The 25,029-nt window shown below is 47.6% G+C and overlaps 1 protein-coding gene across 1 annotated transcript in view; it reads left to right on the forward strand.

Annotated features, from left to right (window-relative positions):
* Positions 1-1,743: 1,743 nt before the first annotated feature.
* Positions 1,744-25,029, forward strand: part of EPAS1 (endothelial PAS domain protein 1) — an 82,903-nt gene continuing 59,617 nt past the window's right edge. Inside the window, exon 1 of the mRNA XM_047069026.1 lies at positions 1,744-2,300. Within this exon, the coding sequence (XP_046924982.1) occupies positions 2,275-2,300 (26 nt within the window). The 5' untranslated portion in view covers positions 1,744-2,274. The remainder of the gene's footprint in view (positions 2,301-25,029) is intronic.

The following is a 25,029-nucleotide window of genomic DNA, read 5'->3' on the forward strand; positions in this document are numbered from 1 at the left end:
ACACAACCACCTTTCTACTGTGTTCCTATGAATTTGGTTACTTCAGATACTTCATGTAAGTGGAATCATACGGAATTTTTTTGTGACTGGCCTTTCTCACTTTGCATAAAGTCCTAGAGTTTCATTATGCAGATTATTTAATATAAACTACGGCAAAGCTTATGGGGAAACATACAGCAAGGCTTTCGGTGCCCAGGCTACCAGTTCTGTGGGCCTTTCTCTTCTTTTCCACTCACACCTGTGAAGCCCACAGGCTTTTCTCAAGGCTTGGAAGACTGAGCCTCCCCTGTCCCCGATCCCTACCACCTGGATTAACCAAATGTAGGTAGACGATGGGGTGGGATTCTTGGGAGAGCAGAGTCCACCCAGTCACATAGAACATAGGTGCCTGGGCCAGCACCGATTGAAGGCAGCGTTAAAAAAAATTTTTTTTAATGTTTATTTTTGAGAGACACAGAGCACCAGCGGGAGAGGGGCAGAGAGAGAAAGAGAGAGGGAGACACAGGCTCCCATGCGGGCTCAGGCTCTGCGCTGCCAGCACAGAGCCCTATGACCAGAGCAGAAATCCCATCCTTGACCGACTGAGCCACCCAGGTGTCCCAAAGGCAGCGTTTAAAGCACATCTAGAAAATCCCTGAGTTCTGACGGCCCGCTCCTTAGATCTCTGGTCTCCCCACACTCGACACCTGAAGTTTTCATGTTCCTAGTGCTTCAATAAAACCTTGGAGACACACAGGGCAGGCCTGAGATCCTGTGATTTGAGGACACGCTGTCAACTCTTAATCCGAAAATTACACTGGGAAGCCAGACTGCCTTGGCCAATTCTGAAGTGGCGCAGGCCCACGCTGTGGTGGCCAGGTGTTGAGAGTAGGGTATGGCAGGCAGGCCAGACAGCTCAAAGCGAGGACCCTCCTTTCCCGCATGCTTATCAAGGTCACAGGGTCCAACACAGCCCCGCAAGCAAACCGGTGTATCAGTCGGAACGGAAGAGCAGGCGAAGCCCTAGCTCTGCCTCACCGAACTGTTTCCCCCAGACCCAACAGCTGCAGGTGGTCTCCCCGCCTCTTCTTCCAGACGGCAAAGTCAGCTGCGTTCGGCCGAAAAAGTGCATCGCCTAGGCTCGGAGAGCGGCTGCTGGGCCCTCGAATTATCCCCATCGGGCCAGGGGACCAGGCAGCAGGGCGAGGGAAGCAGGAGCGCAGCACTTAGGAGGGGCTCTGCGAGGCCCGGCAGAGCGCGGGACCCTCTGAACTCGCGGTCCTGCCCTAGACCCAAAGGTATGGCGGAGGTGGAAGGACACCGGTGCAAAGGGGCACTCCCGGTGCTCGCAGCACTCCCGGAGACCGACTTCTCACTGCCGGTTAGCCCCACTTAAGCTGCGCCTGCCCGGTGCGGAGTCCCACCTTGCCACCCGCCACCCCGCGACCTCATAAACAACTTCTGGAACTGCGAAGGGAGGAGGCGGGGCGGGCGGGCCGCGGCGGGGCCGGGAGCGCGGGGGCAGGGGGCGGGCCGGGGTCAGGGCAGAGGCTGCGGCCGCGCCTCCCCATTGGCCGGGACGCAGTGGGCTGCCCGGGCGCGCGGCGCTGCGCGGGCGGGGTGGGCGGGGGCGGGGCCTGCCGGCGCACGCCCGCCCCCGCCCCCCCTGCGCCCGCGTCCGCGCCCCCAGCGCCCTCCCCCGCGCGGCCGTAGGAGTTTTTAAAGTGGGCGGGCGGCCGCGGGAGCCGGACATTCGAGAGCGGTCCGCGACACAGTCCCTGCACCCAACACAGCTCTGGCCTGAGGAGGCTGTACAATCCTCGGCAGTGTCCTGAGACTGTACGGTCATCTCCGCGTACGCGCCTGCCGGGCCCTGGACTCTTCCAACTCCCATCGTTGCAGCCACTTTTTCTTCTCTCTTTTCTTTTCTTTTCTTTTTTTTTTTTTTTGAAAACCCAGAAAAGTGACTCTTCTTCGTGGGAAAAAGGAACTTCGGTCCCGCTCTCTCTCCCCTCTTTTTGGATTTGACAGCCTCCTCCCACTCCTTTTCCCGACCCCGCCTCCCTGTGCAGGTTCCTCCCAGTCACCTTTCTCCACCCTCCTCCCCCGCACCTACCCAGCCTCCCGCAAACTTCCACCTGACCGTGCGGGGCGCCCGGGACCTGTGAGCACCTGGGACCTTTAACACCGGCCCCGGCCGCGAGGAGTTGGCGAGGGCCACAGCGAAGGCGGCGCCTGCAATCCCCACCGGCCACGGAGCCCAGGTGTCCGGCGTCTCAGAGCACCACGGCCGCAATGACAACTGACAAGGAGAAGAAAAGGTAAGCAGGCGTCCAAGCCGGCGAGGGACCTGGTTGGAGCGGGATGGCCAGGCTGCGCGGGGTCGGCACGACCAAGAGCGGCTAGGAGAGAAGTGCGGAGAGGTCTTTGAGGCCCGAGGATCGGTTTGGAGGGGTTTGAGAGGGAGAGCAGGTGCCCCGTCCCTGGACGCGGACTCGGGGCTGCGGCTTCGCAGGGGAGGGTTCTGTGATCCGAAGGAATCATGAATCTGAGCGCGCGACGAAGCCAGGAGGCCCAGGGAGATGGCCCTGGAGGTCGGAGGGGCTCTGGGGCGCAGAACCTTCCCAGATCGCTGCCGCTCCAGCCCCCGCACCGAACTCATGTGGCCAGCATGTTGAAATGTTTCTGGGTTGACTCGACTTAGGTCAACTTTCGACCTTCTCAGGTCTTGCATGTGAGGCACCATCCACTCGTCTTCTTTTCCTTCGGACCCCTCGGGTTCTTGCAAGTGAGCTATTTTCGTACTGCGCCCCAAACTAGCCAGGGGCCGGAAGCGGAGCGCGGCTCTGGGACGCGCCCCCGCGGAAGGGCCAGTACGCAGCAAAGGGCCCCCCCAACTCTGGGTTTACAGACCTTATTGAAGCCTGGAGAAACGCCCTTACTGGTCCCGCACCTTGACTCCGGAGGGGAGTGGGTGGTGGGCCAGGTTGCTTCGCGGGGGGCAGGTGTGTTGGTGTGCGAGGAGGGAATGGCGACACCGGGTAACCCCGGCAGGTCCTGGTGTCTCTCCCTCAAGAGGACAGAGAAGGGCAGCCACGATCTGCGCGTCTGCCCTCGTTAGCTTCTCGGCTCTGGGTGAGAGGCAACTCCGGCCAACTCTCACTGCTTTCCCGCCCCCTCCCAGCCGCTCCCCGCCCGGCCCTCTCCGGGCGGGGGTGGGAGCGCGCGGCGCGGCCGCACGGCGTGGGCACGGCCTCGCCTCCAGCAATGGAACGAGGCCGGCCGCCTAGACCCCAACTGCTCAGGGTCTCCTCCTCTGGGGCTGCCCGGTGGGCTGGCGCTTTCAGCCCTGCGCTCGGCGGCGGCTTGGCGGGGCTGGGTTTCGGGGGAACTGAATAGAACTTGTGGCCAGAGCCGGGTCAGATAAGCTGCAGGGCTGCGGGGCGGTGGTGCGGAGATGGGGGAACGGAGCCGCGAAGGGAGGGGGTGACTGACCCCGAACCGAGGCCCGGGAGAGCTCAGTTCCGGGATTGATTTGCTCTTGTTCTGACTTCCACTGTGGGACCTGCGCCAGAAACAGTGCATCTTTCGGTCAAGCGGCGGTTCCCACCTCGGGGCACCGATAAGGATTTGATAACCGGGAGCGAATAGCGCGCGTTCTGGCAGGGCGCCCGGGCCGGCGCTCCCGGATCGCCGGGGGAGGGGACTGAGCCTGGCTCCCCCTCCCGCGTCACTGTGGCGCCCCCTCGGCCTGCCACGGGTGAGGGAGCGTGGGCCCGGCCGCGCTGGGTCCCCAGGGCCTCGCAGCTTCTCTGGGGTCCTGTGTCTTTTGACGGCGGCAAAGCAAGAGACCTTAAGATCTCTTAAGACGTATTTTGTAAAACCAACATAGCCTGCATCGTCATGATGCCAATTGCTAACGACTGAACAACCAAAAAACGAGGTTGTAGTCCGCTCTTATGAGCGCGCTCTGGGCTCCGGAGCCGGCGAGGGAACTTATGGTAGGTACATTTTACAACTGTGATGCCTATCGGGGAAGGTCGCAATCGCGGAGGTGGGGCCTGATGGTAATCTTGACAGATGTGTGAAGTGTCAGTTTCTCCCCGCGGCTCAGCGCCTGGGTCCTTGTGTTATGTATTTTAATAATTGCAAGAAACTTGGGAGTAGGGGAAATAATTACTTCGATACGCCTGGCCGTATTACCTCCTTGGTTAGAGATGGAGAGAGCTGGAATAGGAGAAGGAAAGAAAGTGGATAAACAGACTCCAATTAACTCTCCTGAACGGCGGCCGGTGTGAGAACTGCTGTGGGGATCGCGTGCGAAGTCGCCTTGAAGGCCCCCTTGGGGCTGAGGAGCAGAGCTGGTGACCGAGCCCAGTGTGTCTGCCCTCTGTGGCTTGCTTTGATTTTTGCGTCCCAGACTGGCAGCATACACAGCATGCCGCTCACCTTCCAGAGCCCCACGAGGGCTTGTCCAATTCCTGTTGGGTTGTTTTGAGATATATTTACTTTTCCTGCCCGGCTCTGTTTGTTCGCTGCAGGCTCCTTGCGGGACCAAGGTGTAATTAAAGCATGTGAACCAATACATTCAAAGATACTGTCTTAGTTACATCTAAGTGTCTGTTCTTAGCTTTCCATACGTGCCTCACAAGTGATGCCTGCCCAGGGGGCTCTCAGGATGATGATTCTGCACATGGGTTCTTAAGATTTTGTAATCTTCTGGTTCAACAGAACCATTTCTTACCCCAAATTCAAGAGGCACAGAACTTTTGCAATGTTCCTTCTAACAACAGCCCTTCAAGAAGTGGGCGGGATTATTTTGTTCCAAAAACGTTTATGCCTCCATGGATATGTTAATGTTTAATAGCAAAGAGTTTGCTTTCTAAAGGTTGGCTGGCTGGCCTCCAGAATGGGTATCAAAGTGCGCTTTTTGGGTGGTAGTGGGCATTCCCATTGATTTCAGAGGTCAGAAGCCGAAGTTTGGTAAGGGTACTGCACTCCCCTTTCTGTATCAGTCTATTTTGAGCAAGTGGGGGTCTCATTAGTTAAGATTCCTGATTCTCTGAAGAGCTAGAAAGTGTCTCACCTCCTGATAAAACCATTCCTGAGTCCCTTCCCTGGGAGAGAAGAGTTTGGAAATCCTTAGCGATGTGGGGATTTGGAGAGTGGTTCAGGTAAATGTAAATGAGATCTTTGGATAATCAGGGAGCAAAGTCTACCCCAAAGCCAGACCCAGCTCAGAGCACCTTTCAGGAATGCATAGGTCACTTAGTGCAGGGCCAGTAGTGGAACGGAGTTGGAGACATCTGGACCAGAAGTTTTCAAACTACCTCCCCATCCCCCTGCCGGCTGGAGTTAGTTGTTCCTCTGCTAAAATAAACGCAAAGCCCATCTTTTCCCAATTCTGATGGGGATATTATTGCTAGGCACTTTTTCTCAATTTAAGTATATTTCCTATAAATCTTTCTTTATCATTTGATTATCTCTGTCCACTGCATGACCATGCAGAGATGATACGGAGTTGGTTTAACACATTAGGTTCAGGCATTTAAAATTTAATTCATACAGCTTTCACAAAGTTCAAAAAGAATGCTGTGGCTCAGGTTTTTTTCAGTGTCGCTGAAGAGGGGCTTAACGATCATTTTATGAGGGGTCATGGAAATCATCTAGTACTGAGGCCCAGAGAGGTTAAGTGACTTTTCCAGTCACAAGGAAAGTTAGTGCTGGTAAGAATCAGAGCCCTGGTTCATTACTTTCATTAATGATGTATTTTCCTATTGTTGACCAAATAGTATCCCCTGCCCTGAAATGCCTCTAAACAGTGAGGATGATTTCCAAGGGATTACAGTGCCCTCTCCCCCACCCCCGCCAAATCACTGAACCTTGTAGAAAGGAGATTTGTTCTTCTAGATAATTATAAGAGACTCCAAGCTGCAGCAGGAGCAGTTCTGTTTGCTTTTTGCAAAATAGGAAGCCTGGTTCCATTGTCTATAAACTTGAGGAAGTATGAATTCAGTTGTTTTAGTGCTCTCCCTTTATTTCACTTAGAAGAAAATTTACTTATATGTGGACCTCATTAAACAAAACCAGTGCAAGGACTGTTCCACAGTAGGGCAGATTGCATTGTGAAGTAGTGAGCCCCCTGTCAGGAGACACATTCAAGCAGCTACTAGATTGATTCCTGTATGGAGTTGGTAGTACTAAAGTGTTTAATTCACTTGGAATGTAAATCAGTCAGTCTGTGTGTACACATGTGTGTGTGTGCACACGTGTGTGCCTGTGTAGGGTGATCCTCAACTTTGTAGGAATTTATTCTATAAAATGTTTACAGAAAGAAGGAACCAATTAGATAATGCTTAGTGCTCCAGGATTTTAGCCCCATACATTTGAAAATACTTGCCATCATTACTTGTCTCAAGATTTAGGCTTTTTCACTTTTTAAGAAACCTATCCAGTCCTATTTGCTTTTATTGTCTTTTCCCCAGTTCTGTCTCCTACCAACATGACTTTTCCTTTTCATTTTAGCCTAATGAATCTTCCCTTTTGCTTTCAGTACTGCCCATCACTGATAGTTCATCACTGATAGTTCACCTGGTCGGGTGTTTGCCAATATTGTGAAGTTACCAATGTTGGCTCACCAGAGCCCTCCCCCCCCCCCCCCGGACCATGATGTCATCTCTCCTGATGGAAACCGGCTCTGCTGTTCACACCATGATGTAAATCCCTAAGACAACAAACGAGTGTTGGACACCTGTACCTGGAGAAAATGCTAAACAAGAGACTAAGAAATAGGGGATATGGTCCTTCAAGTTGTTTAGTTTGATTGGTGGGGGGAGGAGGACACATAAGGAGGTTTACCTAAAAATATAGTTAGGTAGCAGCTTACATGTAACTTTTTGGTTGAGATCAAATCTTTTGAAGCTAAAGAAAAGCTCATAACCATACACATAAGCACGCAGTTATTGAAAGGCATTGTGTGGGTTTGTGGGTGGGAGAGTTGGTTCATGGTTTTTCCTGGAATCGTACAGGCAGACGCTGATCACCAGCATGGCGACTGACTCTGGTAGGGTCAAACGGGGGTAGTCCATGTTGGGGGTAATGAGAGTAAAGACAAAATGGAGGATTCAGGAGTATTTCCTGTTGTACACTTCCATACTATGGACAGAAAGGCCCCTAAGATGTGTGTTTGCTGTTCTTAAGAACTTTGGGGTGAGGGGCATGGGAAGGGGTCTCTAGCAGGGCTCTGGGAGTGATGGGGATAGAGGTTGTGGTCCCTCTCCCTCTGAGGATAACAGTGTAGACAGCTGTGACTTCAAGAAGGCCAAGAAGACAGAGGGAGCTTCTTTTTTTTTTTTTTTTTTAATGTTTATTTCTGAGAGACAGAGACACAGAGCACAAGTGGGGGAGGAACAGAGAGAGGGAGACACAGAATCCAAAGCAGGCTCCAGGCTCTGAGCTGTCAGCACAGAGCCCGATGTGGGGCTCGAACCCACAAACCGAGAGATCATGACCTGAGCTGAAGTCAGGCTCCTAACCGACTGAGCCACCCAGGTGCTCCTTGAGAGAGAGGGAACTTCTTAACATGGACTTTGTGAGTAGGGTTCAGGGGATGTTCTATGAGCTTCTGAAATTGGGTGCAAGATACTATGTATATATGCCTTCCCCCCCCCCCCCAGGATGAAAGTCTGTTCAGCTCTCAATAGCCTTTAAAAGGTTCTAGGATCTGAAAAAGGCAAGCCCTTGTTCTTCAGTGTCTGATTCGGTGACTGCCTTCCATTTCAGGATCTTTCTGTTCAGGTCCCAGACAGTTCCTACATTTACTGCCAGTGTCTCTCCCCGGTTGCAAATAGGAGAGGGCTTTGGTATGTGTAATCTAGTAGAGATTTTGTGGTGCACCTTAACCTTACCTGTACCTGGCTGTCCTGTGTATCCAGCTACATGTCTGCTTTTGGTGATAGAAGGAAGGGGAGCTGAGTGTGCGTCACAGGGTTAGCTCTGGTGTGATTCATTTTCTTAATGCTTCTTAAAACACCCGTGAAAATGTGTCCTCACATTTTCCATCATCCTCAAACAGTTATTTGTAGGTCCTTTTATGTAGTAAGAATGTGTGTCCTTAATAGAAATCATATATGCAGTAGGACAAAACCATAAAACCTGAACATTTTAGTCTTATTAGGGCAGGCTCTGTTCTCAGAACTTTACATGGATTAACTCTTTTAATCCTCCGAACAACCCCGTTAAATAAGCCCTGTTATTATCCCCATTTCACCGATGGGAAAGCTGAAGTGTAGGAAGGTGATTGCCAGAGGTCACATCGGTGGGAGTGGGATTTGAACTGGGCAGATAATCTCCAGAGTCTATATTCTGAACTGGGGCTCCATTCCCCCTTACCTTTTCTAAGCTATCTAATACCATGCCTGATACGTGGTAAGTACTCTCTAGATGATAACTGCTTTTGCTGCTGTATTTATAATTATTACAATTACTTTTTTGTGACTCATCGCTGGATTGAACCTCATACACAGACAGGGATTGAAGATCTGAAGGGTAGACGTGGAAGTCCTGGAAATTCTTACTTTTCTTGCGTTTTCCTCAGCTCTGATAGGAGGTGGTTCTCTACTGCCCCCAACAAGTTCAAAGCTTTCCACCTCCCACCCTTAACTGGTGGCAAGACTTCAATAATTACTTTAGCCTTCAGACCCCATTGTGCAGAAGAACCTGTTAGAAGTTTTCCTCTGTGGCTTCTGAAGAACCATCTCCAAATCAAGATGCACAAGACTTCCTTTGGCTCTTTTGATCTTTTGAAACTGCGAGGACAGGAAGGAAAGAATGGATGGGGGGAATAAAGAATAGCTATGACCGTTGCAATAATAATACATTGCGTTTTTCTAGAGCCCTTTCTCTGAGGAGCCCTGAGCTTTTTCGCAGCTGTCACACCATTGGCTTCTGCACTGTGGGCCTAGACGGGTTTCTTGAGTTTTCGTCATGCTGTAAACTATAAGTGTACCAACACATACCATCACACAGAGAGAAGCAAATCCTACTGGCAGTTGCACATCACCGTATGTGTGGTAGGTCATGCGTGGGTGTGTGCTACTCACAGCATCTATGATTTTCAAGCAGAGTCTGGGTGTAATTTGTTGCCAGTTGTCTGGTATTGAAAGCCACAGACTGGTCTGCAAGTATGGAGTCAGGAAGAGCGGTGGGGCCCTTTGAGATCTCCGGAGCCAAGGAGGCAGGTGCAGAATGGGTCAGAACGTCATCTATTTCTAGGTGGCCTTTTTCTTTTTTTCTAGTTTCTCTAGAAATACTGGTTTGTTTGACTGCCTTGGGCCCTTCCCAGGGGCCACTTGTTCATCAGCAACACTGATTACGTGGCATGGCCACCAGAGGCTTCACGTGTTCCCAGGAGGCACACATTTCCCCCTTAATTTGGGAAAATTCTTCAGTTTTAAAGTTACAAGTAACTTCTGTGCAAGATAATGACTCTGAGAAGCAGTTTCTTTTCTCACATGGGAAGGTATTTCAGAAAGGGTGGTTCATGAGTAAGGAAAAGGACCCTGTTAAAAATGTGTATTGAGGGGCGCCTGGGTGGCTCAGTTGGTTGAGCGTCCGACTTCGGCTCAGGTCACGATCTCGTGGTCCACGAGTTCGAGCCCCGCGTCGGGCTCTGGGCTGATGGCTCGGAGCCTGGAGTTTGCTTCTGACTCTGTGTCTCCCTCTCTCTCTGCTCCTCCCCCGTTCATGCTGTGTCTCTCTCTGTCTCAAAAATAAATAAACGTTAAAAAAAAATTAAAAAAAAATGTGTATTGATCTGCCACACACCCATCGGGCATTTTTCCAATTCTACAAAGCCGTGAAATGGATTGTTAGAACTCTCTTCTTATATTCCTCTGGTGACTTCCCTTTCCATGGCACCCTCTGATTAAAAAAAAAAAAAAAGTCAAACCTGAGAGGTTCTAGGAATCTTGGCAGATTAGTGATTTTATTGGGTTAGGCTGTGTAAGAAAACACATGAGTGGGAAAATGACTCCACTGTGCTATACTCATGCTGCTGCTACTGGAGGGTAGTCCCCATCCCCAGGTTCGCTTCCTGCAACTGCTGGGGGTGCAGCCAAAATTATAGTTTCTGTAGGAGCTTGTCAACTCTGTGACAACTTTAGTTGACTCTCTCGGTCTTATTTTCAGTCTGAGGCTCCTTTCTCTTGTGGAGAGTCAGTGGTTTGCTATGCATAAGAGATCCATGGGTTCTATCTGAGACTGTTCAGAAGCATTTTATAAATCCTTTAAAATACGTCAAAGTATATGGTTATTTTTGGTGGTAATCATTTAAGTCACTGTGCTGTATTGTCTAGCCACGCAGTACTCTTTCTCTGTGTCTTGATGTTGTATTAACAAATACCGTATTTTACTTGTGATACAAAATTTTCAAAAAAAATTTTTTTTCATATTGTAACCACGTTGTATATTGGTCCTGACTGCCCCTGGGTTGGGGGCAAGGGGAAGGAAGGGCAAAACATTATCCTAACTTTGTACTTGGGAAATTGAGCTGCTAACAGGAGCAAACCACTCTGTCTGCAGTGAAATCTACCACTGGGTCCAGGTGCCCTTGGTGAGGCTAGACCCCTAAGGCTCCTGCTATAAGGTAATAAAGAGTCAAGAGCACAAAAGGGGTGACTCAAATTTAAGTGGTAACTGTTCTCATTACTAATGAGTAATTATAGCAAATATTTACAGGCCTCCTTCCTACCTTTACGACTTCCTGTTGCTGAAGCACTTTGGAGTATTGAGAAAGATTGTCCTGGAAAAATACGTCATACACAGTTGCAGGAAAGAGTGGCTTTAAGCACACACAAAAAAATCAGTTGCTTGGCTCTGTTCACGGATTCCACATGGAAACAACAAAATTATGCTCATGAGGGGCTGTTTGAGGATCCATCCCTAGGAACTTTAAAACAAATTTTAAAAAATCAATTCTGGATGATCAAATATATGGGGAAATGGGACACCAGATGTTTTTGCAGATTATTCTAGAAATAAAATGACTTTGCAAAGAAAAATTTTTTAGTTCAAGCACAGGTCATTCGGTAAATACTATTTTATGAACGTGATCTCTACAATATTTTTCTGAATGAAAGCAGTCGTGCATAATGGAGTAAATCAGGATTTATAAAATATGCCATGTGGGGATTTCAGGGAGTAAGAAGAATATCATCCACCTAATAAAGATTCCGGAGTAAATCCCGATAATGCTCATTTCCTACACACTTGGTTTAAAGAGCACTTCACTGCAATTTTTCTCTTCAGTGTCTGTAAACCACTGTACCCTTGTATTTCTCTCCCATGTTTCCAAGAGTCCTCAGATCCTATTTTAGAATGGCAGCTTTCACTCCAGCACTGGCTAAGGTTGATGAAGCTAATTTTGGTGCCCAGGGTAAAGGGAGAGAGAAGTCCTCTGCAGAGCCAAAAGGGCTTTCTGGTGCCTCGGTTTGGAGCAGCATGGTGTTGCCAGACACACCACATTTCACCTTTAGAACCTTTATTTGTGTGCTTGCACAACAAATGTTTACCCAGATATTAAGATAAGAAAAGTATGAAGGTCACATTTTGCCAGGGACAGGCGCTTCTATAAATGTAACCATATCACTGTGCGGCAGGAGTCTGTCTTTTATTCTAAACCAGGGACTTAGGGGAATTAATGGTGGGTGGGGCATGGGAACCAGGCCCTTCTTGGTTTTTTGGCTTCCTTGCCTGTACTGAGCATGTCCTGGCTCAGCTGATGTGCCCCTCCCATTAGGCGAGGCCCTTTGGGGTGGTCAAGAAGTCAGGAAATTGTAGTCCACTGTGGGGCCCCACTCTCTGGCGTCTTATGGTGTTCCATGGAAGTTGGTGCCCCATGCATTTACCTGCTATCTGACTGGGTGGGAAAAGGGTTTCTTTTGTCGAGGATTGGACTGTTTCTCCTAAAGATCTCGAAGGATTGGCTTGCGTAGTCTGAAAGAAGACATGGATCCTTGGCCTAATTTCCTTCCCAAGGGCAGCCTACACGGCAGTGGAAGGGACCCCATCCCAGCTCTCTCCCCCCAACCACCATCCATCACCTAACATGCCTTCTGAGCTCCAGCTATGCAGACCTCCACCTCCCTGTGCCCTAGTGACTTGTTTACCTCATGTCACAGGCTCCTTCCCACCTAGATTCCCTCACCCTAGTACTGCTATCTTGGATGCTCTTTCCACTCAAATATCGGCCACTTTCCTAGTGCAAGCCCAAGTTCTCCGGCTCCAGCAAAGCCTGCTGTAGTAATTCCCATGCTCGTACTGCACCCCCCTCCACCGCACTGTAGTTCTTCCTTATGTTTACTAAAGAGGCTGCCTGATTCTGTTTCCTTGTTATCTAATGACATTTCATGTGTTCTCGTCTTTCCAACTAGATTGTGTGTTGCTTAAGGGCCAGGGTGTCTAAATTTTCTGCTGTGTTCTGTAATATTTTCCATATTTGAGTCCCTAAAATCACACTTAACTTTCAAAAATCATAGAATTGCTTGGTTGTTGTCCCTTGGGTCACTTGGAAAGCCCTCCTCTTGGGCCTTCCTTTTCTCAGTCATGTAGATTTGAGCCCTGGACTCATTTTCCTTTAAAAAGAACGAAAAAGGAAAAGAAAAACTTGGGGGAACCACATGCAGGTCTTGTTGATACCTGATCATCAAATGCAAACCTCAGGCTAGAACTATGTCAACACTTCAGGAGCACCCAATACACCAAGGCAAGTGCGAGCCAAACAATAAAGTACTCCAGCTTAGTGTCAGTGTTTAAAAGACCAGATGGGGAAGTGTGTGCAGAAGGGAACACAACTCTCAGTTCAGAAGAATCACCTCCCCTGAGGTACCTTCCCCGATCAGCAGCACATTGGTTACCCCTGTATTTATATGGTTTTCCGTCTGTATTTTATTTGTATGAGGCTTTCACACCTTGCTTTTGAGTGTGCGTGTCCTTGTGTGTGTCTGTCTCTGAAAACATGTAGGTGGTAAGGCCTTCATGAGCAGGGACCAATCATCTTTTTCTTTTTTCTTTTTCTTTCTTTTTTTTTTTGCATTACACTTGTGGTTTTACTCAGGTTTGATTTTTAAAAATGTGGCGGGGAGAGAGCCCTTAGGAAAGGGTGAAGCTAATGGAGGCAGGGCCCTCCCAGGTGCCTGAGGAGGAGGCAGGTCCCTTCCCCTCTGTCCTCTTCCTTCCCCAACTAAAGGGATTTGGGGAGGGATCTGGTGCCCAGTCTGTGGGGTGGTGCTTGGGGTAAAGGGCCATGGGGAGCAAGGGGCAGTCACCTTTCTCTTTCTTCCCATAGCACCCAGAACAGAGGCCCACATTTGGGTGCCCAGTAGTTCTTTGTAGACTCAGTAATTCTGTGACCGGAATTTTGGGTGCTTAGTTACAGAGGGTTGGAGACACAGGGAGAAACCTTTGCTCAGATCAACTTTCCCATTCTCCTTGGTCACCCACCATGCATGTGGTGAGGTCTGTGTGTAAACATTTATGGTCACCTACCACATTCAGGTGGCATGCCATGCAGTGAGGTCCATTAGATGGACCTGCACTCAGGGGAATTACAGTCTAGTGTTGGTGTTAAAGAATCCCTAAAATTGTTTAAAACGTTGCAAGATGGTTATGTTGATGGGAACCCTAGGCCCCTTTTTAAGATTTACAATCTTGTTTGGTAGTTGAAACTAGCTCAGATAAAAGACTGACCGAACAGTGGAATATTGGTAGTAATTAAATGAGTGTGAATAAGGGTAAATAGGTCTTGTGTGTTGCGAATAGTTAGGAAGGGAGATGGTTAGCATTTATTAGAGGACCATTTAACAGAGGAGCCTTAAGATCTGGGTCTTGAACATTGGGTAGAACTTGGGTAGGCATGTGGGTATGGGACATTCCAGCTGGAGTGAACAGCTTAAGTTAAGCGAGGAGGCAGGAATAAACAAGGTGTGCATGTCAGGGCTGGTGAGCTGGCTCCTTGCACAGCTGAATCCAGAGCACTGTTAACGGACAGGAGGTGAGGACCAGGCCTGGGCCGGTATAGAGAAGTTTGGGAACAGTCTGTCCTGAGTTATCTTGTGATAGAATCGTTGGACTGCCTTGGGGCCACAGGAGCAGCCCATGTCTCTCCTGAGAATTAGTGGGACATGAGAGAGCTGCTCAGGGCACCTCTTTTATCTTCCAACCAGGAGCCTGGCTCTTGTGTGAACATGGCAAGATGGCTGGATGAGGCTGTGGTTGTTCTCCATAGGAATGACTTCCAAGACTGAAAAGTCCCCCCATATTGCTTAGGAAATCGGTCATTTGCCAGTGTATCCAAATCACACTGGAACATATATATAAATATATATAGTATAGAACTATACCATCACTCAGGGGCATAAATACCTCCCGTTGTACAAAACGGGAGCTGAAAGGGGTCAGCTTACCATATGCTACAATAGTTTCCTTCAGGCTCTGAGGGAGGGTGCAATGACCCTTACCCTGTGTTCTCGTTTTTGGTGGTAAAGTCTTTGTCCCCTTCAATTTGATCAAGTCTCTTACTCTGTCCCTTCTTGCTCTTTCTCATTCCAGATTCTAGGGCTTTGAGTCTGATTATTGTAAAGTCCCTTCAACACACCACTACTTATAGGAAGAGAGACCACCAAATCCAAGTCAGACCAGCCCTCTTGCCAGTCTCTACCCATTAATAGCATTTCTTGTGCAGAGAACTGCAGCCAAGCAGTTCCTTGACCTCTGCCTTTCCTGTTGTGTGCCTACACCACTCCCTAAAGCCTGAGCTCTGATGTTCTTGGGCAGATGCTGCCAGAAGAGAAAGAAAAGGCATTATCTTTCTGGAGTCACCTGGTGGGTAGGGTGGCTGAAATTTTTGCGCTCCCCCAGCAGGTGTAACCTTTCCCCTGGAGGTATTTAGAAGCACTAGAGGTCATGGTTGGACACTCGTGAGCAGAGCTTTGACCAGAGATCCCAAATCACTGGAGAGGATCCCACACCAAGGACCAGCAGAGTCACCTCAGCGCATGCTGCCCAATGGCACCTTGAGGGAGCCTGTAGCTCCTGAATGCTCTTGGCTTGGGATTTAATCTCATCATGACAACCGCATGTCTTCATCTCTTATTCCTTTTCTATCCCTTCAGTAATCAATAAATGGTTGTCAAACTGGGAAACTGCTACCCAGCGCTGGCATAATAGCTTTATTCAGCGGTGTGCTCAGTAATCATGTCCGTACCTACTCTGTGCAGGCTGCTGAACCTTGGGCCTGAACCCAGGGAAGGGCCTCTGGAGGCAGGTGGAAGGAGGCTTCCTCATCTGGGACTGCAGGTGACAGACAGCTGCAGAGCCCTGTGCAGCCCAGATATAGGGTTGTCTGGGGCCATGGGCAGTCCCCAGGAAGTTGCCTTTGGGGCATCCTAAGAACCCCCGTTGGCCGGAAAGTGGTGTTTACTTGAATCTGGCTAGGGCTAGAAGCTTGAGTTTGGCGTCTACTTAACCTCAGCTCCAGGTAGGCCTTTGGAAGGAAAAGAAGGTGTCCTAACCAAGATAATTTGTGACTACACCACTGGGGTCTAAAACCTGTGAACATAGCGTGTCCATTCCTTTGTGTTTTTTCTCTTTTCCCTTCCTTTCCAAAGTAAAAATTCCTTTTGAAAAATTTCAATGTTGCCTCTGCAGAACTCCTGGCAAACTGTTCTCCCCACCTAGGTCAGTGAGGACAGGGGACCCGGGCACTCTTGGTGATGGTGGGGTCACCACAGCCTCTGGCCAACTTCGGGCCTTGGGAAAGCCTAGTGACCAGAGAATGCTGGCAGAAAGGAGTCTGAGCTCACTATGAACGTTGATCCCGTCTTTTCCAAGCCATTCATTCGAGCACCTTTGAAACTATTTCCATAGATTAGCATAAGCCTTGTGATTCTGGGCCACCTGTATCTCCTTGTATGGATTCAGATTTTATAAGGGTTATGACGACAGCTGTAATTCTCCTTGAGTTAGATCTTCTGGGCCACAGCAGGGTACATGTTTATTTTGGAAAGGGACAAACTTTCACCCACTTGAGTTTCTTTGCCTCCAAAATTAGCGTCAGGGAATGACCACAAGAGTTCCATATTTCTTTTTTTTTTTTTTTTTTTAAGTGTTTGTTTGGAGAGAGTCAGGGGAGTGGCAGAGAGAGAGAAAGAGAGAGAATCCAAGCAGGCTCCAAGCTGTCAGTGCAGAGCCCAATGTGGGACTCTATCTTACAGTTCATTAGATCACGACCCGACCTGAGCCAAAACCAAGAGTCGGACCCTTAACTGACTGAGCCACCCAGGTGTCCCAAGAATTCCATATTTCTTAGCCATTGGGTTGCCAAACAGATTGTAAATGCTCCAGGGCCACCTTCATTTGTTTTGTGTCCCTAGCAGGACTTGCCTCCACGTGCAGGTCAGGGGAGCTCTCGACAGTCTCAAGGAATCTGAAAGACTGTTCTAGATTCCTTTCTGGCTTGTGTGATCGAAAACCAGTAATTTAACCTCTCTGAATGTTTCTCACTCCTAGATGGGGATTAGACACACTAACTGCTTTCCATGAGTGCTGTCATGAGGTTGAAATGAGCTAGAGTTTCAATAAAACCACTTATGTTAAAAGTATTTCTTTTAAAATCATTTAAAAATCATTTCTGCAGCCATTATCTCCCTACAAAGATCTTTGAAAGTATAAAGTGCAGACGTTAAGGCATCATTACTAACAAGCACAGCAGTGTAATTATTCAGCACATCGTTACCTTTTGGTAACTAATAACTGGTAACATGGTTACCTGTTGACTGCAGTTGGAAGGGAGTCTCAGGAGAATCTAAAAGAAGATGCTTTTCAGGATTATGGGCTCCTGCCAATAGTGATTTCAGGGCATGAGTTATATTTTTCCCATACTCTGAGACGTGAGGAAATCTGATAACACCAAGAGACCAAGAAACCTTCCAGGACTCCTGAACAATGGTGTGACTTGGGACGTGTCCCTTTCCATGCCTGGCCTGTGTCCCCTCACCTGTGGAGACAGAGCATCCATGCTGGCTACCATCCTGTTATGAGTGGGAATTTCCCTTTGACTTGGCACCCCCAGATCTCATGATCTAAAGGGCAGTATCCACATCACATCTGCTCAGGACCCACCTGATGCTTTGCATCTTACAAGCAAGACCTAATTGTGGGCTCTTGAAGGGACAGAGTGCCTGGTCCAAGGTCTTTAAAATAAAGGTCAGGCAACTTACTGGAAGATCCAGATATGGGGGGACATACACTGCCTAGATGATACCTGGGCCTCTGGGTGTTACTAGAAGTGGGAAGAGGCTTTGGGTGGGAGGACCCTGGCTCTGCCACACAGTGACCATGATACTTGGCCTCAGATCTGCAGCATTCCTGATATCTCTTGTGCCTGAACCTGCCCTTCCTGCAGCCCCGTGCCCAGGCCAGCCAGCTGACTTAGGTCTGAGGTCTCAGCTTAAGTATCACCTCCTTGGGAAGCCTTTCCTGACCTCCCTCAGTTAATTTCCATCCCTCTGTCCCTGTTCTATTTTTTTTTAACAATACTTCCACATGCTGTGATTATTATTATTATTATTATTATTTTTTTTTTGTCTGCCTGTTACCTGTTGTTCTCCTCTAGTTTTAATATCCTGGAGCACAGGGACTGTGCTGACTTGCTCAACATCATATCCTTAGCATTTGGGAAAGTGCCAGGCACATATTAGATGCTTCTTAAATAATTGCTAAGTGAAATAATTAAGCTAGGATTGCTGGGTCTTTGTCCTCAATTCTGCACTTTTGTTTCTTACATTCATTTGGTGCTTAATTTTTTCCCCCAAAGCTCATGATATAAAGTAGTTGTCATTCTCATGTGGCATAAAAATGTGATCACAAAAAATGTTGGAGCCCGTGTTAACAAACCCCCAGGCCCAGCCTCTTTTTACTGATTTTGTGTTGTGATGATGTTATTGTTTGCCCTATTTGGCAATGTTTACACCGGAGGAGTAGCGGCCATTGTGTGTTGGTGGCGTCTGGAAATATACAACAGAGTCCCAGGAGACTTCCAGTGTTGCTCCTTACCACAATTGGCAATTGTCAGGCCAGGGGCAGTGACTGGGTTGGTGTCGTTCCCTATGTGGCTGGTTTTGCATGTTGGAATACCATTGCCTGCTCCTGACAGAGACAAAGGGGAGTGGGAGTCCTAGGACCACAGCCGCATTTCTGCCTGGGTCTGTCTATCCCATCACTCACATCTTGTCCCCCTCTGCTTGGGAAAGGTCCTGTTTGGGTAGCTAGTGGAATTTCTGTGGTCTGGTGAAGAGGAAAGAGGCATGCTAACTGGCCGAGTGACCTCTGGGCCTCAGTGTCTCCACCTTTAAAATGGGCCAGTAGGGGGCAACCAGACACAAAGATGCCTTTTAGGGTTCTAATTCCATTGTGAAGTGCAGTCCAAGTGGAGCCTTGTTTCCAGGTGCTTCCTTAGGGAAGGAGGATGGGCGTTAAAGGTGATCAGTGGGTGCCTGGAGGAAGCCTCTCCAATTTCCCTGAACTGCTCCCCGCCCGAGAGGAGGTTCAAGTGGACAGGGGCAGAGACTTGGCAGTCGCTGTTGGGCATGGCGTGATGCCAGAGAGAAGGGCTGGATCCACTTCCACAGTAGCAGCAGGACCTCCCTTAAGTAGGAAGGGGTGAGCTGTGACACAATGTGCACTGCCCAGTGGTTTCTACAGAGGGAACAGCCGTGTGTTATCAGGAGGGGCAGTGGCTCATCTCCTAATGCCAGAGAAGCAGGGGGTGGGCTGCTGGGGTGAGTGAGAGCACCCTTAACTAAGAGACCGGCTCCCAACTGCCACCACCATGCTGCAGTCGGTCATGGACTCCCTCGGAGCCTCAGATTCCACGTCTGTTACATGGCTGCTATTATCTCTGCCTGAGCTGAGAAAATAGAAACTGCTCCAAGAGAGGGTGTTATTACTGCCACGACCCCCGTATATACAGGAATAGGTATATGTGCATGTGTGTGTTTGTGTGTGTGTGTGTGTGTGTAAATGAACATAACTGGGGTGCTCAGGCTTGATATTGCCATGAGATGAGGGACACAAGCCACCTGAAAGTATTGATCTGAGGCAGTGAGCAGGAGGCCCGAGTCAGGAAGCTGGTGGCCTTGAGAGGAACAGGCTCAAACATTACTGAATGGAATCATGTTGTACTGGGGGGGGGGGAGGGGAGCACGCTGTGGGACAGAGGTGAGTCACTGTGCGTGAGTGTTGGGGAGTCACCTTGAACTTGGGCCAAAAAAGTAGAAATATTGGGATGTGGGTTTATCTGCCTTTAATCAGGTACATCAAGTTCTGGATGGCGGCCCACTGGCCAGAGACCTGAGGTGGACGGCTCTCCCTTGCCGCCCTGGGAAGGCTCTCCGCTGGCTTCAGCACCACTGAGCAAAGTCCGCATGTTCACTGGAGTTCACACAGACTCCTTGCCAGGCCTGCCCAGAATCCTGTCTCCTCTGACTTCCTGTGCGCTTGCATAATATTTCCTTGCTTCTTGAATGGCTGCCCCCAGCGCAAGGGGCAGCTCAATGACGCTGCTGGATGGAGAGCAGGATATGGAGGGAGGATGGGGATGTGTAAACATCACCCAGGAGTGCCCTGGGCCCTGTGAGTCGAAGGCAGGAGGGATAGTGCTCCCCATATTGGCTGGTGAGAGATGATAGCATAAGGGGAGTTGGGGAGACTGTGCAAGAATGTTCATGTACACACACACACACAGCAGTCCCTATAAATTGTCTCTCCTGTAAGATTATTTTTAAAGTAGCTACTTTTTTTATTATAAAAAGTATGCATTTTCTTATAAAAAGTCATAATATGCGAGGTCCTCAGGATTAAAAATCAGCAAAATTTTACCACCCAGAGATAACACTGTTAACATTTTCTTGCTCATACTTCTTTATATTAAATATAGATACGTAATTATAGAATACTATTGCATCTTGTGAAAACTGCACTTTCTATATAGCAATATATCAGAGTTATCTCTTAGCTATCATGGTACGTAGATTTAATAAGTAGCTGTATTACGTCCCACTTACAGATGTATCATAATGCAACCCCTGTTCATTAACGTGTCTGGGCTCAGGAAACAAGCTATAACCAGCCCAAACATTATTCTCAAACCTGAAAAGCAGCATCTCTTCCATGTTCCCGACCAGTGTATTAGTTCTGGTATCCCAGAAATAACTACAAATTAAAAGGTGCTTCCCTCCCCCTCCCCCACCCATGTAAGCTTTTCTCTAGGCTTAGAATAATACACATGATTGCATAGAGAAGGCTGAGGCCATAGGGCTGTCAGGACTGGGCTTGGTCTCACTTTGGATAAGATGATCTCCCAGTGTGGCCCATGTATCTGCTTTGAGCAAGGAGCCACTAGCTGAGAGGACAAGTTTTTCTTCAGTGGTGTTCCTGTGCCCGAGATTTCAAATAAGCCCCATTTAAAATTTTAATTGGTTATTGCCCTTCTGAAATTTTGTGATACAATCCATATCTTGTAAAAGGCGCCCTTTCTTCTTCACACAATAGTGTGTTCCTGATACTGAAAACTTTAATGTGTGTAAAGTATCATTTGGGTATGTCACGGTGAGAAGATTTTTTTTTTAATTAGCTGGTATAAATGGTATCAATACAATGTTTCTGTCCCATCCCTGAAAGCTATGTGTTTTTAAGGGTTATGGTGAGCTATTTTTCTTCCTTTGCTGACGGTGGCTGGAAGTGTGACATAGGTTTAGTCCACTTTGACATAAAAATGGCTCCTGTTCATTTAGGGGCCTGGTGTCTACAGCATTTGCTTATTTTCTTTGAATGACTTTAAACTGGTTTGGCTATTTCTCTGATTTCATCAGGAGTTTTAGCGTGAGACTGGGGTTCATTACTCGTGGTTGGAAATTGCTTGTTAGATTTACTCTTGAGTCAAAGACAAATTGTTTCCTAGAGCTTTCTGTTTCAGACTTTTCTTCCAAATCTAAACCTTCTGAAATGTGATAATGCTAGTCATTTGAAACACATTTATTTAAAACCTCTCAGGCATTATTTAAAAAAAAAATTGCAATCAAAATTAGCACCAATAAAATCCAAGTATCTTACCCCATTTCGTTTATAGTTGTCTGCTCTCTGGGCAAATAATCTATTACAACAAATTTGTGTAATTCTGGTTTCTCCTTCAGTTTATTCCCTCTGGACTCCCATTTCTAGAATTACTGGCAAAATGGTTATTACATCAGATTCCCTGACTGTACTCCTGAGGAATTAGGATGGGGGTCAGAGATAGAGGAAATAACTATATTGCCTGCCTTACAGCGTTTTCAGTATGTAGACATGCAGCTGGTTAATTTTGTCATTGCTCTTTTTCTCGGCCATTTACCTGATTTTGGTGGGGTCTTTGCCATGTGGGCACATCTCGGAAGTGAGGAGGGACAACAAGACTGAATCGGTCCTCAGAACTATGAAGCGGGACTTTGTTGAAATTGATACTTCTGTACAATGAACATGGAGCAGCTGTTGGCATGGCAACCCCTACGTGGAAAAGTGCACGCTGCTTGCAGATGACTTTTGCAGTACTCAGTGTTAATCTGATAAATGGCTTTTTTAATAGTAGTTTGTGGGCTAATGGAAAGGTCGAAGCAAACCTTCATTAACAGGAAGAAGGATGGGGATTTTGAAGCTACCGAGCGAACACACTGGAGAGCCACAGCCAAATCTCCGTTTTCAGCTGAGTGTCTCTTTTTCACATCAGATATGCTTAGAGCTTGGCAAGCTGAAGTAAATTGGGAACACCGTCTTGAAAAGGTGTAGCTGTCATTATCATTTTAGATTTCAAACATGGAGATGTTTGGGAGTCCTTTTTGTTCAAGACATTTACTTTGAGACTTAAGACTACAAGGTTGCCATTGTGGTGTCTTTTTCCTTTGGTGATGGTGGTGGGATGAGGGTGGTTAACGACTCTCTTTTTATTGTGGCAAAAAATATATAACATAAAATTTACCATTTTAACCATTTTTCATTGGCATTAAGTACATCCACACTGTTTTGCAGCCATCACCACCATCCATCTCAAGAACTTCATCTCCCCTAATTGAAAAGTCTACATCCATTCAAAAATAACTTCCCATTCCTTCCTCCCCCAGGCCCACAGTAACTGCTACTCTACTTTGTCTGTGAATTTGACTCCTCTAGGTGCCTCATGTAAGCGGAATCATACAATATTTGCCCTTTTGTGTCTGGCTTATTTCACTTACCATAATGTGTCCAAGTTTCATTCATGTTGTAGCACATGTCAAAATTGCATTCCTATTGAAGAGTGAATAAGATTCCATTGTGTGCCTATACTGCATTCTGTTTATTCTTCATAAATGGGCATTTGGGTTGTTTCCACCTTTGACTATTGTGAATAATGCTGCTAGGAACACGGGTCTACAAATACCTGTTTGAGTCCCTGGGAGTGGACTTGCTGGATCATATGGTAATTCTATGTTTAAATTTTTGAGGAACCACCACATGTTTTCCACAGCCCCTGCACCATTGTACATTCCCACCAAGAGTGCACAAGGGCTCCAATTTCTCCACATCCTCGCCAGCACTCACCTTCTCTGGTTTTTTGTTTTTGGTAAAAGCCATCCTAGCAGGTATGAAAAGGTATTTCATTGTGGTTCTAATTTGTACTTCCCTAACAATTAGCAGTTTATTTGTCTTTGTGCATATGTTGGCCTACGCGCAATGGCCTGTGTGGCAGTGGAAATCACGGCCTCGTTGTTTATATCTGTGAGGCGAACGGGACTCTCTGTGTGGTGATCCTCGTTGGAGTAGGAGGTGGTGGAAGGGAGGGAGGCACCGTGTGATTATTGCACAGGCATGTCAGTAGACCACCTACCTATTCTCAAAGCCTGCACTGTGGAGCAAGTGAAACTGTGTTAAACTGGAGACCTTTGGGACTGAAGGAATGGCGGTTCTTTGGAGGAGATTTAACAAAGGCAAGCCCTCTGTGGGCTGGATCTACCCGCTGTAATCCTTCCTGCTTTAGCATGGTGTATAGGCATAAGTGTCTCTCTTCCCTGAGAATAATCATTGTTGGCACTGGCTACAGAAGCATGAGCCCATCTTCTTTCCTCTCCTTGGGGAGGAAGTCTCCCAGATGACTTACCAAGGGGGTTAGAATTGAGCACCCGTGGTTAAGCCTGGTGCTTTGCTGGTCACTTTGTAGCAGATGAAAAACATGACTTCTGTCCTTAAAATAAGTTACTCTAGGACTTATAACTTAAGGACTCATACGACTCTTGATAACAGGGGTTCCAAACTTTAGTGTGCATCAGAACCAGAATTCACAATCTTGGGCGTCATCCCCAGAGTTCCTGATTCAGGATCTGGGGTGGGGCCTGAGAATTTGTCTTTCTAACAAGTTCCCAGGTGATGCTGCTGCTGGTGGTCTGGAGACCACACTTTGAGAGCCAGTACTTTATATCAACCCTGTGAAATAGACATTATTTCCATTTATAGAAGAGGAGCTGAGTTGTAGAGAGGCAAAATGACTTGCCCCGGGTCACATAGAGTGCCAGAAGCCCAGATTTGAAGGTGTGGCCCTCACTCCAAAGCCTCTGTTGTTTCTGTTGAATCAGCAGTGGCAGGTACACAGCCTTTGAGCATCTCTCATCCAGTCCACCCCCAGGACAAGCAGTATTAACCAAGCATAGCATATCTGAGCACAGACATGGCCTTGGGCTCCTTCACACACTGCTCCCCACAACCATACCTACCCATCAGTGGGTGGGAGCCGAAATAAGTTATACCTTTACCTAAAATAGAGACATTACCAAAAAGCAGTCTGTTAACATCTGAAGAGCCCTAGCCTGAGTTCCAGTCCCCACTGCTTCGGAGAGAAGTGGTTGGTGGATTTGGAGCCGTGAGAAGCACAGCCATCCCAAACAGTACTGGAACAGCATGGATCACCAGTGAGTCTTGGTTCAGCACCCAGGCAGAGGCAGGATCCTTGGCTAGGGGCCCTCACCCATAACTTTTAAAATTTAGATGACATTAATAAGGAGATTTTTTAAGGCTGCCATAATCTATTCATCTCTGCTATATTTTACTCAAAAATTAGTTATTCCATTAAAGCAGAGTTTTATAAAGGTCAAGAGTGTTCTAAACTATATATGGTAATGATCAAAGTAAACTGATTATGTCAGGTGTGATTATCCTGTCTTCTGAAGTAACCCCCCCCCCCCACCACCACCACCTTGTGCATGTTTCTCCCAGCCCACACAATGTCTGGCCCTCATCACCACCACCAACAGATATTTAGTCTGTTGCTATTATGTGTATAGGGAGATCTCTTGTTTCTTTGAATGTTTGCTTTGAATGTTTGTTCACAGCCTAAAAGGAAGGGCAGGATGAATTACGATTTCGTATGTCTTGAGTCCCATAGTATTTAGCAAGATTTTGTGTAGTAGATACTCAATAAAAATTCATTATCTGAAAACACAGATCTTTTCTTTTTTAAATTTGGGAAAAAGAAACAATGTAATGTCCATAAGCATACATATAATATGGGTGTATATGTATGCATCTACCTTGTATATCTGACATGAGAGTGAGTAGGGTGTGTGTGTGTGTGTGTGTGTGTGTATTCTTTTTAAGTGATGGATGACTTTGCATTTCAGATCTGAAATGGACATGTGATGGGGTTGAGGGGAAGATTGGGGCTGAGGTCACATGCACATGGTTGAAAAGAGCTTCGGTAGGGAAGGTGTATGTATGTTGGAGGTGGGGAAAAGTAACTGTCCAGGGCTGTCTGGCCAAACCAGGAAGCAGTTACAGGGAGCATTTATGTTTATTACCTTGAAGGGCCTTCCTGGGTTTTGCCTTCTGGATTGTTTTAAAAGGAAAGACTTTGTGGTACTTGACCATCTCCACCTTGGAATCTTTATAGAGAAAAAAGAAAACTCAATTTTCTCTGCACATTCCTAATGCCCGTGT

Source organism: Lynx rufus, unplaced genomic scaffold (assembly GCF_022079265.1).
Source record: "Lynx rufus isolate CCGP_SWC_20201006 ecotype Redwood Valley unplaced genomic scaffold, mLynRuf1.p SCAF_8, whole genome shotgun sequence".
NCBI lineage: Eukaryota > Metazoa > Chordata > Mammalia > Carnivora > Felidae > Lynx > Lynx rufus.